This window comes from Xiphophorus hellerii, chromosome 15 (genome assembly GCF_003331165.1).
Source record: "Xiphophorus hellerii strain 12219 chromosome 15, Xiphophorus_hellerii-4.1, whole genome shotgun sequence".
NCBI lineage: Eukaryota > Metazoa > Chordata > Actinopteri > Cyprinodontiformes > Poeciliidae > Xiphophorus > Xiphophorus hellerii.
In genome coordinates, this window is record NC_045686.1 from 23,899,712 (window position 1) to 23,912,294 (window position 12,583).

Here is a 12,583-nt window from a genome sequence, read left to right on the forward strand (position 1 = left end):
TAACCAAAGAGTGAGTGAGTCAATTGATGCCACTCATATTGCTTAGTTGGCTGTGAGATTGAATAGCTAAAGACTTTCATCTGCCTACATCTCCCAGAATGCTGTGTGGTTCTGGATTGGAGTTTAGTGAATATTCTATATATTGAATAGTATATCAGATGTATTATCTATTCATATTGATCACATGTCTATCGTGGTACATATTGTTATTAATTTATTGTCCAGCCCTGTCCAAATGCAAATGATCCAAGGCAACCCTGATCACAAAGCTTCCTAAACAAACAAATGTCTAGATTTTCATTAGTGTGATCCTGAGCTCACTGCACAGCTCTCACATTTATATAATAGTTCCCATAAACATCATGGGAAAAAAGTTCTACCCAGATGACGTGTAAAGAACAAGCTGTCAGAACTGCAAGAACAGAATGTTATTCTATACTTGCAGCTCGAGGAGAGAAAATTTCTCTGTTCTTGCAGATTGTTTAGGCCTCAAGTCAGATCCATAGACTTTTGTCCTTCCATAAATTAAGAAAATATCAGAAGTAAATCATTAAATCAATTAAATTTAACCTCTCAGTCATTTCCATCATTGACTAATAGTGCATTTGTATGTTTCCAATTTGCCACTCTATGTTGTTTTGTTTTGTGTTGTGTATAGATACTGCAGGGTTTTTTTGTATGTATTGCCCCAAACTTCCACACAATAACTCAAATAGGGTACAATGATTCACATTGGGACTATGACTGGGCAGTTTTCGGTTAAAAGATAAAAGTTGGTGAAATTGAAATATTCCTTTAAAGTATTATGTATTTTTCAGGCACATAGAGTTATTTTATAGCACAATCAAGTAACTATGTTACCTTCAGTTGTTATAAGAATACTGTATATATCAAATGACTTTAAAGAAATTTGTCTTTGTAATCTAATGTCTTGAAATTGGGCCACTGTCTCTTTAAAAACTGCTGCTCTTTCTGAAACTCTGCCTTCAGGAAGTCATCACAACATGGCTCCTCTATTAACCCTTTCACAACGTTTTAACCAGCATTTTTACCTTTTCAGTATCTGAGGATTGTACAAGTAGATCTTCATAAAGTGCTTCTCCTTGGCATGATAACCATAGAAAGGCCTAAAAGACAATAAAACAAACAGATTAGTGAATAAGTGCGCGTTATTTGTGTTTAGTGTCATTGGTAAAAACCCAGCTGTTGGGAGACACCTACATCCCAGAGACCAGCACCACCTTGAAGACGTGCTGGGTGCTGGCGGCGGGGTTTCCCATGGCAACGTTGAGGGCCCTGTCGATGCTGAAGGCCACCCGTCGCATGTAGCGCTCCGGCTGCTGTCTACAGCCATCATATGGCACATAGATGTATGGGAACACACCGTGAAGGTGGAGACATGTCTTCTGACCTGCATTACACAGAAACAATATGTAAGGCTTTTGTTTTCATTTTGTTTTGATTCTGTTATCTCTGTTCTATGTGCCAACAACGGAACAGGCAATGCATTGACGGGACTTCCTCCTCTAAATCAGCGTCACCAAACATATTCTACTCATTTTCTAAACGTTTCCCATGTGATCGGCTGTGACTGAAAAGCTTTATGAATAAGTGCAGCAAACATTCATAATGCCAAAACTGGAAATGATTGCAGTTTATTAGCTAAAACAACAAAAAGATTAAGTGTAATAGTCAGAGGTTAGCCCAAGACAAACGCGAACTATATGGCTTTTTAGGCCCTCCAGGGCAGTAGGTGTCCTCCAAGAGCTAATTTTTTAACCAGTTTAAATGAAAATATTTCTTATTGAAAAACAGTTGTCATTGGATTTTCTATGACTGTAGCATCTCAATCTTAAAGGACCACTTTGATGCAATATTTGGTCAAATATTATATTTTAAGTGCCGTATGTATAAACTGTCCCCAAGTTATTCATCCAGTATGTTGGAAGGACTACCAGTGTCATGGGTGCCTACACTTAATATATATTTTTAATGGCAGAGATGATAGAGTCAAAGTGTAGTGGAAACTGATGAAAGAAAAGAAAGACCCAGGAAAATATGGATTTTGAGTTGAATCTACACACTGAAGGTACCAGGCTCACTCGCATAACTGCTACCTACAGGCGTGTAGAGTATGAACATCAAGGCAGAACATGAAATCAATAAGAGCCTCTCCCTCTGAGCACAACCATACCCAGAGTCAGGGAAATGCTGACTGATAGATGAACAGGAGGAGGCAACACAGAGCGGGACTTTTTAAATCAGGACATGTCTTCACATGTTCAGAAACAAGTCCACAACATATTGTTGTCTTATAATATTAGGTTCCAAATGTCAAGGAAGAGCATATATTCCTGCTGGTTCCAGAACCAAGATGATAAAAGTGAGGACTTCATTTTTCTTTTTATTAAGAGTTCAAGTAAATGAAGCTTCTGATTTGGAAATAAACTATAAAGTGAGGTTGTGCTTTTAGCTGATATCACTTCAAAGTAAGATCACATAAAAAAGGGTTCATGGGTGAGCCAATTTAAAAAATATAAAATATACTTTGTAACTCCTGCTAGAAATTCTTCTATGAGTTTTTGGCTGACTGTGGGTTTTAAAAACCTAGGCCTTCAGTTAACGTTACCAAGCAGTCCGGAGATCCTTCCAAAAGCAAAAAGTGGACTTTAATGAAGTGTATTCTGGGTAAATACAACCACAAAAAACATGAGAGTCTGAAATGACCCTCATGAGTCATTTCATGAAGGTTTCTTTGGTCTTTTACCAAAGACCAAAGAGAAATCCTATAACCACTAAAATATGTTTTGTTTACATTTTGCAAAGAAAGAAGTTATGCTCAGTGTCTTCTTCAGAAGGTTTTGTGTCGTTTCCTTCAATGGTTATTGGTACAGCGCCCCTACAGGTGAGGGGATGAACATGGTTTTGAATTGGTTCGTTTTGCTCAACAGTGCAGTGTGAAAGAAAACCTCACCACTGAAAATGGGACAAATGTTTTTATATTTAGTCTCTGATCAAACCAAGTCTACAGAACTATCAGGTGTGAAAACACCCATTAGATGCGTCTTGGTCAAGTGTTTCACATTTTAATCCTCTATACAGCCACAGCGAACTTGGTGCTCTAAAACACCTGTATTGCTATATGCCCAGTGCCCTACTAATAAAGGGTTTCCTTGTACCACACATTGCTTAAAAAATACTACAGTAGCTGTTTAACTAGGCCTGTCACGATAGCAAATTTTGCTGAGCGATTAATTGTCTCAAAAAATTATTGTGATAAACGATAATATTGTCTGAAGACCTTTATACACTGATTTAATGGAAATGACGTAATAATGCATGCGATTTCCTGCCAAAGATAGATACACTTTATTTTCAAAAGAATATTTAACACTGGAGCTGATAAACAAAATAAACAAAACAACCAAAAACAAAATGGATTCTCAGTCTCCATTAACAAAAAATGTACTTGATAAAAACTAAACAACATAAAGACAAAGTGGAAATAAATACTGCATTCAACCAAAAGAGTGCAGATTATGAAGTCTGTATATTATATTGCCCTTCAGTAATAATTAGATTTAAATAGAGAAGATGGGCACATCGACTACCTGATGCAATAGTTCACACTACATGATTTTTTGCTGCTATTTTTCCCCTTAAGACAATCTTAAAACGTTGGTCTTTCTAAGATTGTCTGGTGTGTTACGGTAGATCGTCGTTGCCGCTCCGATCCAAATCAGGGTTTTTTCCCCGACTGGGAGCTTAACGCAGCCTGTTGAATGTAACAGGCAGCCAATCAGAAAGCGCGGATTCTCCTCTGTGTTTTCTGAGGGGAAATTACGTCGGGGAATCCCAAACAGCTGAAACGGCGCAACCCGAAGTCCAGCGGACATTGGAGATGATATGTGGAAACAACATTAATGTTTATTCAACATGCAAAGAATATAGAAATGATAAGGGGAGGAGTTGGAGCGAAATTGCCACCGCAGTTGATAAACCCGGTAACTTTTCAGCTGTTCTTCGTTAACGTGACGTAAATATGTTCTAATGATTTTCATTCAGTCAGGACTTTACGCTGACACTAGCCACATGCATTGCAGGTAGATTGTAGTAAAGCATTGATTAATTCCTGGTTTTAAAATTAGTTAACTGAACTTGTAGCCATTATTTTGTGCCCGTTGTTGGAAACCACATGGCAGGATCGAACCCGATCGAACCCTTATACCTAGGATTTCTGTCGGCTAATGTGTGGTCTGTCAGGTTTTAAAAATGGGCCGACAATCGGCCGACAGCTCTAAGATCGTGTCGTGTGCGCTGGGCTTTACACTAAGGAAATGAGAAAGGAGGGTCAGTGGAGAGAACCGGAGTTGAGCCTTTTTTCATTCGGTGTCATCAACAGAAAGAGAAAAAGGCCGGAAGAGACGATAATGCCGATAATTAAAATGACGTCGATAGTTTTAATTTATCGTACGATTAATCGATTTATCGTTTATCGCGACAGGCCTATGTTTAACCATATAATTATAGACTACATATCCAAATAAATTTATCAGCATAGTTCTGATGGGTAGGAGAGGTAGACATGTCTGATGCATAAAACAATTTTCTTTCCATTTAAAAAAAAAATCTTTCACTGACAGAAACCATAGTCTGACAGCAAAAGAAAGGAAGACAGGGAGTGTGTATTTGTCTCTCAGGTGGACCTCACCAAGGTGTGCCACCGCTCCGCTACTCCACCAGTCACACAAAGGCTGGCAGCGGCACGACGCCGAGGGAGCAGTGAGCGCGCCATGCGTCTGTCTGTCCTCCACAGAGTCAACGAGAAGCTGCTCTCCGTCTCACACACACAGAACAGGCAGCCAATACCAGCTTCTGCTGCAGTTGCTAGGCGACGACACCAGCAAAGCAAAAGTCCTTGATGGACAGCGGGAGAGATAAACAAGTGATTCTTTCCACCCAGCTGGTCAGGCGGCAAAATGAGAGGTGAAGAAGAAGAAGTGTTAGTGCAAAGAATGACTGAAAGATGGAGATGAGAAAAGAAATTTATCTCTGAATGAAGGGAAAAACATGGGAGAGAAGATGGGGGCCATAAAATAAGAGAAAAGTCTGTGTAATTAGGAGGGTGTGTGGGTGTATATTTTCATGTGAGAAAGCCTGAGATATTCCTGAAGTAATAGAAGCCAGATGAGCTGAAGTAGAGATGGAAAGAACTGAAAGTTGTATCTTCCTGAAAGAAAAGAATGTCCTGTTCTCATCAAACTGGAGTGTCAACCTATTAATGAAACAACCAGGAGAAGTTTATTCTCTGGATATTTTGTAACCTAACTTTTACATAGAAGATCTAAGAACTGTTTAAGATGATCATAATGTAAAACGCATCAAAATTCAGAGCATGGCTAAAACGGTGCCTGACCGATCACCTTTATCTCACTTCGCAGCCTGAGTGTGGAGCTCATCTCCGCTTTCCTTCACACTGCGCAAGCGCGCAGCAACAAATCCTGTCGTGTGGAACTATAACGCTGAGGGTGAATGGGGACGTTTGCGTGTTGCGGCGGAAAATGACATCGGAGGTGAAGCACGTGAAAAAGCATCAACACGAGTCTAATACGGCGTTTAAAAAAACAAGCGCTGGACGGAGTTTGGCTACATCGAGGCTCAATGCAGGAAAACAAGACATCCGGAGAGGCCAGATGGCAGGTAAAGCAGCGCACAAGTACCAACATTCACTCGGATTAACATCACGGTCAGAAAGCTAAACAAATAACCCGAAAAATAATTCAAGTCTAAAAGCTGGCGGTGTAAGACGCTGGTTCTGCTCACGCTGTTGGACCGCCGCTACGCGCTACTGGTAGAAATATTTTACAGACGTAGCGCCGCTTTACCTCCACCAGACAGTGAACTCTCACACCGAGCGTCTGCTTAGCATGTTAAAATAAACACATAAATATATATATATGAATCAATTAATCAAGTAAGGATTACATAAATAATAAAAGAGACTCAGCAAAATTTTGAGCTCCATTTGTAACCAGTTTATGTTTAGCACAGTCACGGTTGCTAGGCGACAGAACATACACCGAGGTAAGAGCAGGAATAATCTGAAGGTTGGACATCCAGTTTCACAGCCGCTCACTTTCTTCTAGTCTTTGAGGTCAACAAAGAACAAAGAACCCGGCCTAACCGACTAGGTAGCCTAACTTGGCTTGGACATGTTATAATTTACTCAGAAAACACAACAGCTTAAAGTTGCAGACGCACACATAATGAGTCTCCAGAAAAAAAAAGTGCTTCCACCGAAAAACACAAATGCATATAAACACACCAAAGCCTGTCGATGAAATTAGAAAAGCTGGAAGGCTTCTGTGTGTGACCCAGTAAATGTATGAATCCAGTTAATGGCAGACAGAAATGGACATTCTGGATCACAACAGCAGCCAATCAATAGCGTCTATCAAATCACAGCAGCTCTGGTGGCACCACGTCCACCCAATTGCCTTCCCTGAATTAAATAGCAGTGGTGTTCGCAGATATGTTCTTGTCATTCCAATGGATTAAAACAAAGACTTCATGGAGTGAAGCCCCAGATTACCATGCTGAAAGTGAGGCTTTAGTGTTTACTTGCTGAGGCACGATAAAAAATATCAGGCACGAGCAGCCAGGCAGTGAGCATGGATCAGTGTTTGTGCATTAGAGTGTGTGTGTGTGTTGCTGAGGAAGAGAGCATTAAGAGCGCAATGAAAGGAGAGGGAGAACAGAGGAGGGTGACAACCCTGTAAATCACAGGCTTTCTAATGGATCCACTGCCATCATCTGCTCTCCAAATTAACTGCAGAGGACAAAGGGGAGCAAATATACAGATGAGCAGTCAGCGCACAAGAACTTTATGCTCCCTGCTGTGTAATTACACAGAGCTGCATTGTATGATCTTTGGTCAGAGTCTGGGTCAGGCTGGAGTAAATATGGCTCTGATAGGAGAGCTGGTATCACACTCCAGCTCTGTTTCATATCAGGACATTATATGTGACATTTCACTTCTTTACATAGGCGGTATTCCAGACACAGTGTCATTGTAAAGCACAACCAAGTAACTATACATTCAGTTGTTATAAAATGCTGTAGAAAATATGACTTAAAAGAAAACTGACTTAGCAATCTGATACCTTGAAATTTGCCTCTGTCTCTTGAAGAAGTTGTTCTTTCTCCATGATGTCCTTTACAACTGTTCTTAGGTGCACTGGAAGGAGACGTAGTTCCTATAATCATGCAGGTTTCATCACTCCCCTGTGCGGCTGGAGTACTTTATTTTAGAAAAATATGTTATTTTGAAAATGATAAACCTCCACTTCCCTTAGACTTCTGTTCAACAAAGACACGTCTGCAACTCTCTATTGCAGTTACTTCAGGTGAGCCATTAGCATTACCACATTTAAAGCAAAAAGTTCTACCACCTCATGACACAAGCTAGACATCGAGACATCAATGGGACTGACGGTGGGTTGTTACGTTTTCAGCGAGCTGCACTAGTGTTGTTGTGCTTGGAGTATACGGTGCAGCGAGTTCTTGCAGGTAACCCGGAAAACCCTGAGTGGAGTTTTCGCATTGTGAGTATTTAATCAATCAAGTAGAATGGATTTGATCGCGAAGCAGCAGAAGCAGCAATGAGGAAAGTAATATTTTAAAGTTAATATGGGACGTCCAAACAAGTAGATTATAGATAAGATGGAGACAGTTTCCCTTCACACAGAATGCAATAGGCAACTGTCTACATCACATTAAATGTCATGTTATAAAGTTATTACAACTATTAGACAATTTGAATGCTAATAAGGAATGACCGTTTCAGCAACAAACACTATTCTTAAAGAATGAAATAAAAAATACTTTATTGTGGCACAGTGGTAATATTAGATGCAACAGCAGATAGTCAAAGTGGAGCATTCAGATTTCCACCAAGTGTAAAGTAGAGCAAAGTCAGAACATAAGAGTAATACACTGCCTGGCCAAAAAAAAAGTCGCCACCTGGATTTAACTAAGCAAAAAGGTACAAGCCTCCTATTGGATAAGTACTGCATAGGCGATTATCTTTCAGCTGGCAACAAGTTATTTAACCCCAGCTGATGCAATGAGTAACTCCTCATTTCTTAAACAACCATGGCAAAAGACACATCCTGTGGTCGTGGAAAAGACGTTAGTCTGTTTAAGAAGGGTCAAATCATTGGCATGCATCAAGCAGAGAAAACATCTAAGGAGATTGCAGAAACTACTAGAACTGGGTTAAGAACTGTCCAACGCATCATTAAAAACTGGAAGGATGGTGGGGAACCATCGTCTTCCAGGAAGAAATGTGGTCGGAAAAAAATCCTGAATGATCGTGATCGGCAATTACTTAAACGTTTGGTCAAATCAAATCAAAGAAAAACAACAGCAGAACTCAGGAGTATGTTTAATTGTGAACGCAAAAGCATTTCCACACGCACAATACGAAGGGAACTCAAGGGGTTGGGATTGAACAGCTGTGTAGCCGTAAGAAAACCTCTAATCAGTAAGGCTAAGCAGAAAAAAAGGCTTCAGTTTGCTAGGGAGCATAAAGATTGGACTCTGGAGGAATGGAAGAGGGTCATGTGGTCTGATGAGTCCAGATTTACCCTGTTCCAGAGTGATGGGCGCATCAGGGTAAGAAGAGAGGCAAGTGAAGTGATGCACCCATCACGCCTAGTGCCTACTGTACAAGCCTGTGGGGGCAGTGCTATGATCTGGGGTTGCTGCAGTTGGTCAGGTCTAGGTTCAGCAACATTGTGTGCCCAAAGAATGAGGTCAGCTGACTACCTGAATATACTGAATGACCAGGTTATTCCATCAATGGATTTTGTCTTCCCAAATGGAACGGGCATATTCCAAGATGACAATGCCAGGATTCATCGGGCTCACATTGTGAAAGAGTGGTTCAGGGAGCATGAGACATCTTTTTCACACATGGATTGGCCACCACAGAGTCCAGACCTTAACCCCATTGAGAATCTTTGGGATGTGCTGGAGAAGGCTTTGCGCAGTGGTCAGACTCTCCCATCATCAATACAAGATCTTGGTGAAAGATTAATGCAACACTGGATGGAAATAAATCTTGTGACACTGCAGAAGCTTATTGAAACAATGCCACAGCGAATGCGGGCTGTAATCAAAGCTAAAGGCGGTCCAACAAAATATTAGAGAGTGTGACCATTTTTTGGTGGCGACTTTTTTTTTGGCCAGGCAGTGTAATACTACACTCATTAAAAACAGCAAATGCAGATTAAGAGAAATGTACAGAGAGCGTTTGCAGGTAGCGTTACTACCACCAAATGGTAGCTGAATTAAATTTGCTAATATGAGAAGCTAAGACAAGCGGCCCCTTCTCAGTGGGTGTGAAGCAGCTTCCCTTAAGCACCGTGTAACCACCATGTGTCACTTCTACATGACGAGCTTGAAAAAGGAAAGATGTCCAGACCTTGTTGCCAGCTCTCCCAGACACCTCCCTGGCCGAGGACACAGACAGAACGCTGCAGAGCCTGTTCTCTGAGCAGAAAGGTTGAAGCTGACCAGATGGTGACTTGGAAGGCACCGAACGCCCATCGTCACTTTGCGGAATATCCTGAGTCTTCAGAAATATGGGCAAAGAAATAGAGCCTGGCTGCAGTATGATGCTGGTCAGCTGTGACTTTGTTTCTGCTGGCTGAGGAGTGTGGCTGCAGCTGAAGGCAGCAGTCTGTATATCTGTAGATCATAGAATTGTGCTGTTCAGTCAGCAATGAAAAAAAGTCGGATATGGGTGGTATCTGGGAAAAAGATTTTTAAAGGGGCAGTAATATGTGTTTTCCAGACATATAGTGGCATTTTATAACACAATCAAGTAACCATTATATCTCTGACTCAGTCATGTTTTTCAATGCAAACTCAGAGTTAGGAAACAAGACCCGGTGCTTAAGCATCCAAGCAAAGTTATAGATTACTGAAGAATTTACTCTTTAAGAGTGAATGTGATAAGCTTTTACACTTAATAAAGCGGGAAAACTTTTCTTTAATGTTTCATGGAGTTATGACGTTAACATACATTTTTAAAAATCACAAATAAATATATACTTTTGAAATGTGAAATTCTATTTAATTTGCTGTTCATAAACAAATTTAAATCCATGCTCATTCTTCATAAGCATTACAACAAAATTGAAGTTTTTAAAGTGTGCATAATGGAAGTTGCGGGCCCCCTGCTGGTAGAAGTACTCTACACAGCTCCTCTATACCTTGGGCCGGGTCTGTTTTATGCATATCCTTCGCGCAAACATATTAATAAAAGACTGAGATGGCTCATCATGGCCACTTCCCATTTGCATTATGATAAAGGAAAGACAAATATTTCTGGCATCTGATGACGAGTTGGAAAACCAGTATGGAGATACAGCAAAAACTACATTTATCACAATAACATCTGAAATAAAGTGAGAAAGCAAGAGCCTGGACCAATTGGAGAACAGATTGACACTGACAGGAAAGAGCAGTCTTTACAGAAGGAGCATAATTAGCAGATGAAAGTTTGACAGAATAGTGTTAAAGAGCAAACTTTATTATTTCCAAACCATGTCTTTAAGAAAGTTAGAGAGGCAAAGACGGAATGAGTGGAAGAAGAATAGACAACTTTAGTGGGTCTTTCTGGGACCAGCACTGCACCTATCAATACTAGAACCCATCAGCATGGGACATGTAGGCCAAGCACAGCCTGAAGGCAGCAGCAAGACAGGGCACAGAGTGCTCTCACTAACAGACACACTGAACACAAATCACCTCATATTTATCTGGACTGACCGCATGCAATGGTGCCCTTATCTTTTAACATTTTCTAAGAACTATTGGATTAAATTGTAATCTACTTTGCATATTTTTGTTTCTTCCAGTGAGTTTTAAATGATATTTGATGTTTTAACCCGTGTGTCATTCTGGTCAGAAAACACTCCACACAGCATCAAAAGGGGCTTTGCCAGTTCACTTGGATCCACTTCCAATTTGTCCCAAATAATGACTGTGACCACCTGATGTTAAGGAATGTGAGTGTGGGGCCACAGAATGAGTGGAGGAGGAGGGTAGGGACTGCCCCCAGCGGTTTAAAGGCATTCGGTGGGGAGCTCAGAGTTCACAGGAGGCCAGCAAGAAAGGCCTGGGGGTTAGGGGCAGGGGGGCATGAGGTGAGAACAAAGGGCAAAGGAGCTCCTGTTGAAAACACTCCTTCCCCTCTACATAACATGGACTGCAGCAAAAGATTAAAAAAAAGCTGATGATATTCAGTAAAAAAAAAAAAAATAAAGGCTGGAATAAACATAGGCATCGTTCGAGGTTCGATGTATGCTTAAAAGACACGTTTTAAAACTGTTTAACATTTTAAGTCACACTAAACCTAAAGTTTAAAGTCCTTTTAGTGAGATTCCAGAGAAACCCCTACTGTAACCCGAGATTTCTGCAGCTCACCCTACTTTCTGCTGAGCATTGCATGTCAGCTGGCTAAAAGAATGCTCTCCCACCCCATTATGTTCCTTAGTAGAGAGCCACACTGGAACGTTCGTAATGGGGTTAGCAAACTAATATGATTTTTCATATAATCAATGCACAAAAAGTGAATTTTTTTAAGGCACTCATTTACGTCAAAATCAATGTAACTGACTAACATTTAACCTTAAAGCTGCAGTATGCAACTTTTATTAAAAAAAATTTTTTTTTACATATTTGTTGAAACTTGAAACTGTCACCAGGTCGTGAAAGTTTGGTATGAGACATTTAATTTGCTAAACAAAAAATGAAGCTCCTCTGCCTTCTCTCAGAAACAACCAATCAGAGCCAGGAGGCGGGTCTGAGCATAGCCACCTAATGATGACAGATAAACTGTTTTCCTGGAACAGTCAGCTGTTTCTCTGCTGTTAGCAGATTTAGCAGCAAGTACATGAGGTTGATTGACAGTGCTAAGACCCTCCTCTTGGCTCCGATTGGTAGTTTTTGGAGCGGGGCATTTCTTCAGGCAGCAATAGTAGTTCAGTGAGGAGGAGGAGAAGATTGATCTTTTCACAGATTATCTGTCTCATTCTCACAACTTGGTGGCAGTTTTAACAAATGTCTAAAACATTTTTTAGAAAAGTTAAATACAGTACCTTTAAGGAGCTATTTATTCAAGATTTTTGTAAAAGCATGTATATTATAATACTACTACTAATAATAATAACATTGTACATCCTGCTTTATAAATTAAATCTCACTAAGGGACTGTCATAATGTCCCATGTTTACCTGGAGCAGGACATCAGGGATCAGCAGAGAGAGGCTGCCTGAGCAGGACAGAGGGAATCCTTCAGCTGCCTGCAGCTACTCTGATAACATCCAGAGATTTCCATTCATACCCTGGTCACAAAACTCAGCAAAGTGCATCCTGTTATGCCGTACACACACGTCCTTCAGTTTCAAAGTTCTAGAAGAACTTTTAAAGCTAATAAAACCCAATCTGCTGGATGACAGTGTGTGTGTGTGTGTGTGTGACAGTTTGCCTGCATCTACAGACCGACTCATTA

At 40.5% G+C, this 12,583-nt stretch overlaps 1 protein-coding gene across 1 annotated transcript in view; it reads right to left on the bottom strand.

The window, feature by feature from the left end:
- Positions 1–12,583, bottom strand: part of rev3l (REV3 like, DNA directed polymerase zeta catalytic subunit) — a 64,309-nt gene that overhangs the window by 43,309 nt on the left and 8,417 nt on the right. The window contains exons 2-3 of the mRNA XM_032586095.1: positions 1,222–1,411; positions 1,053–1,127 (exon numbers count right to left, since the gene is read on the bottom strand). Of these exons, the coding sequence (XP_032441986.1) occupies positions 1,053–1,127; positions 1,222–1,411 (265 nt within the window). The remainder of the gene's footprint in view (positions 1–1,052; positions 1,128–1,221; positions 1,412–12,583) is intronic.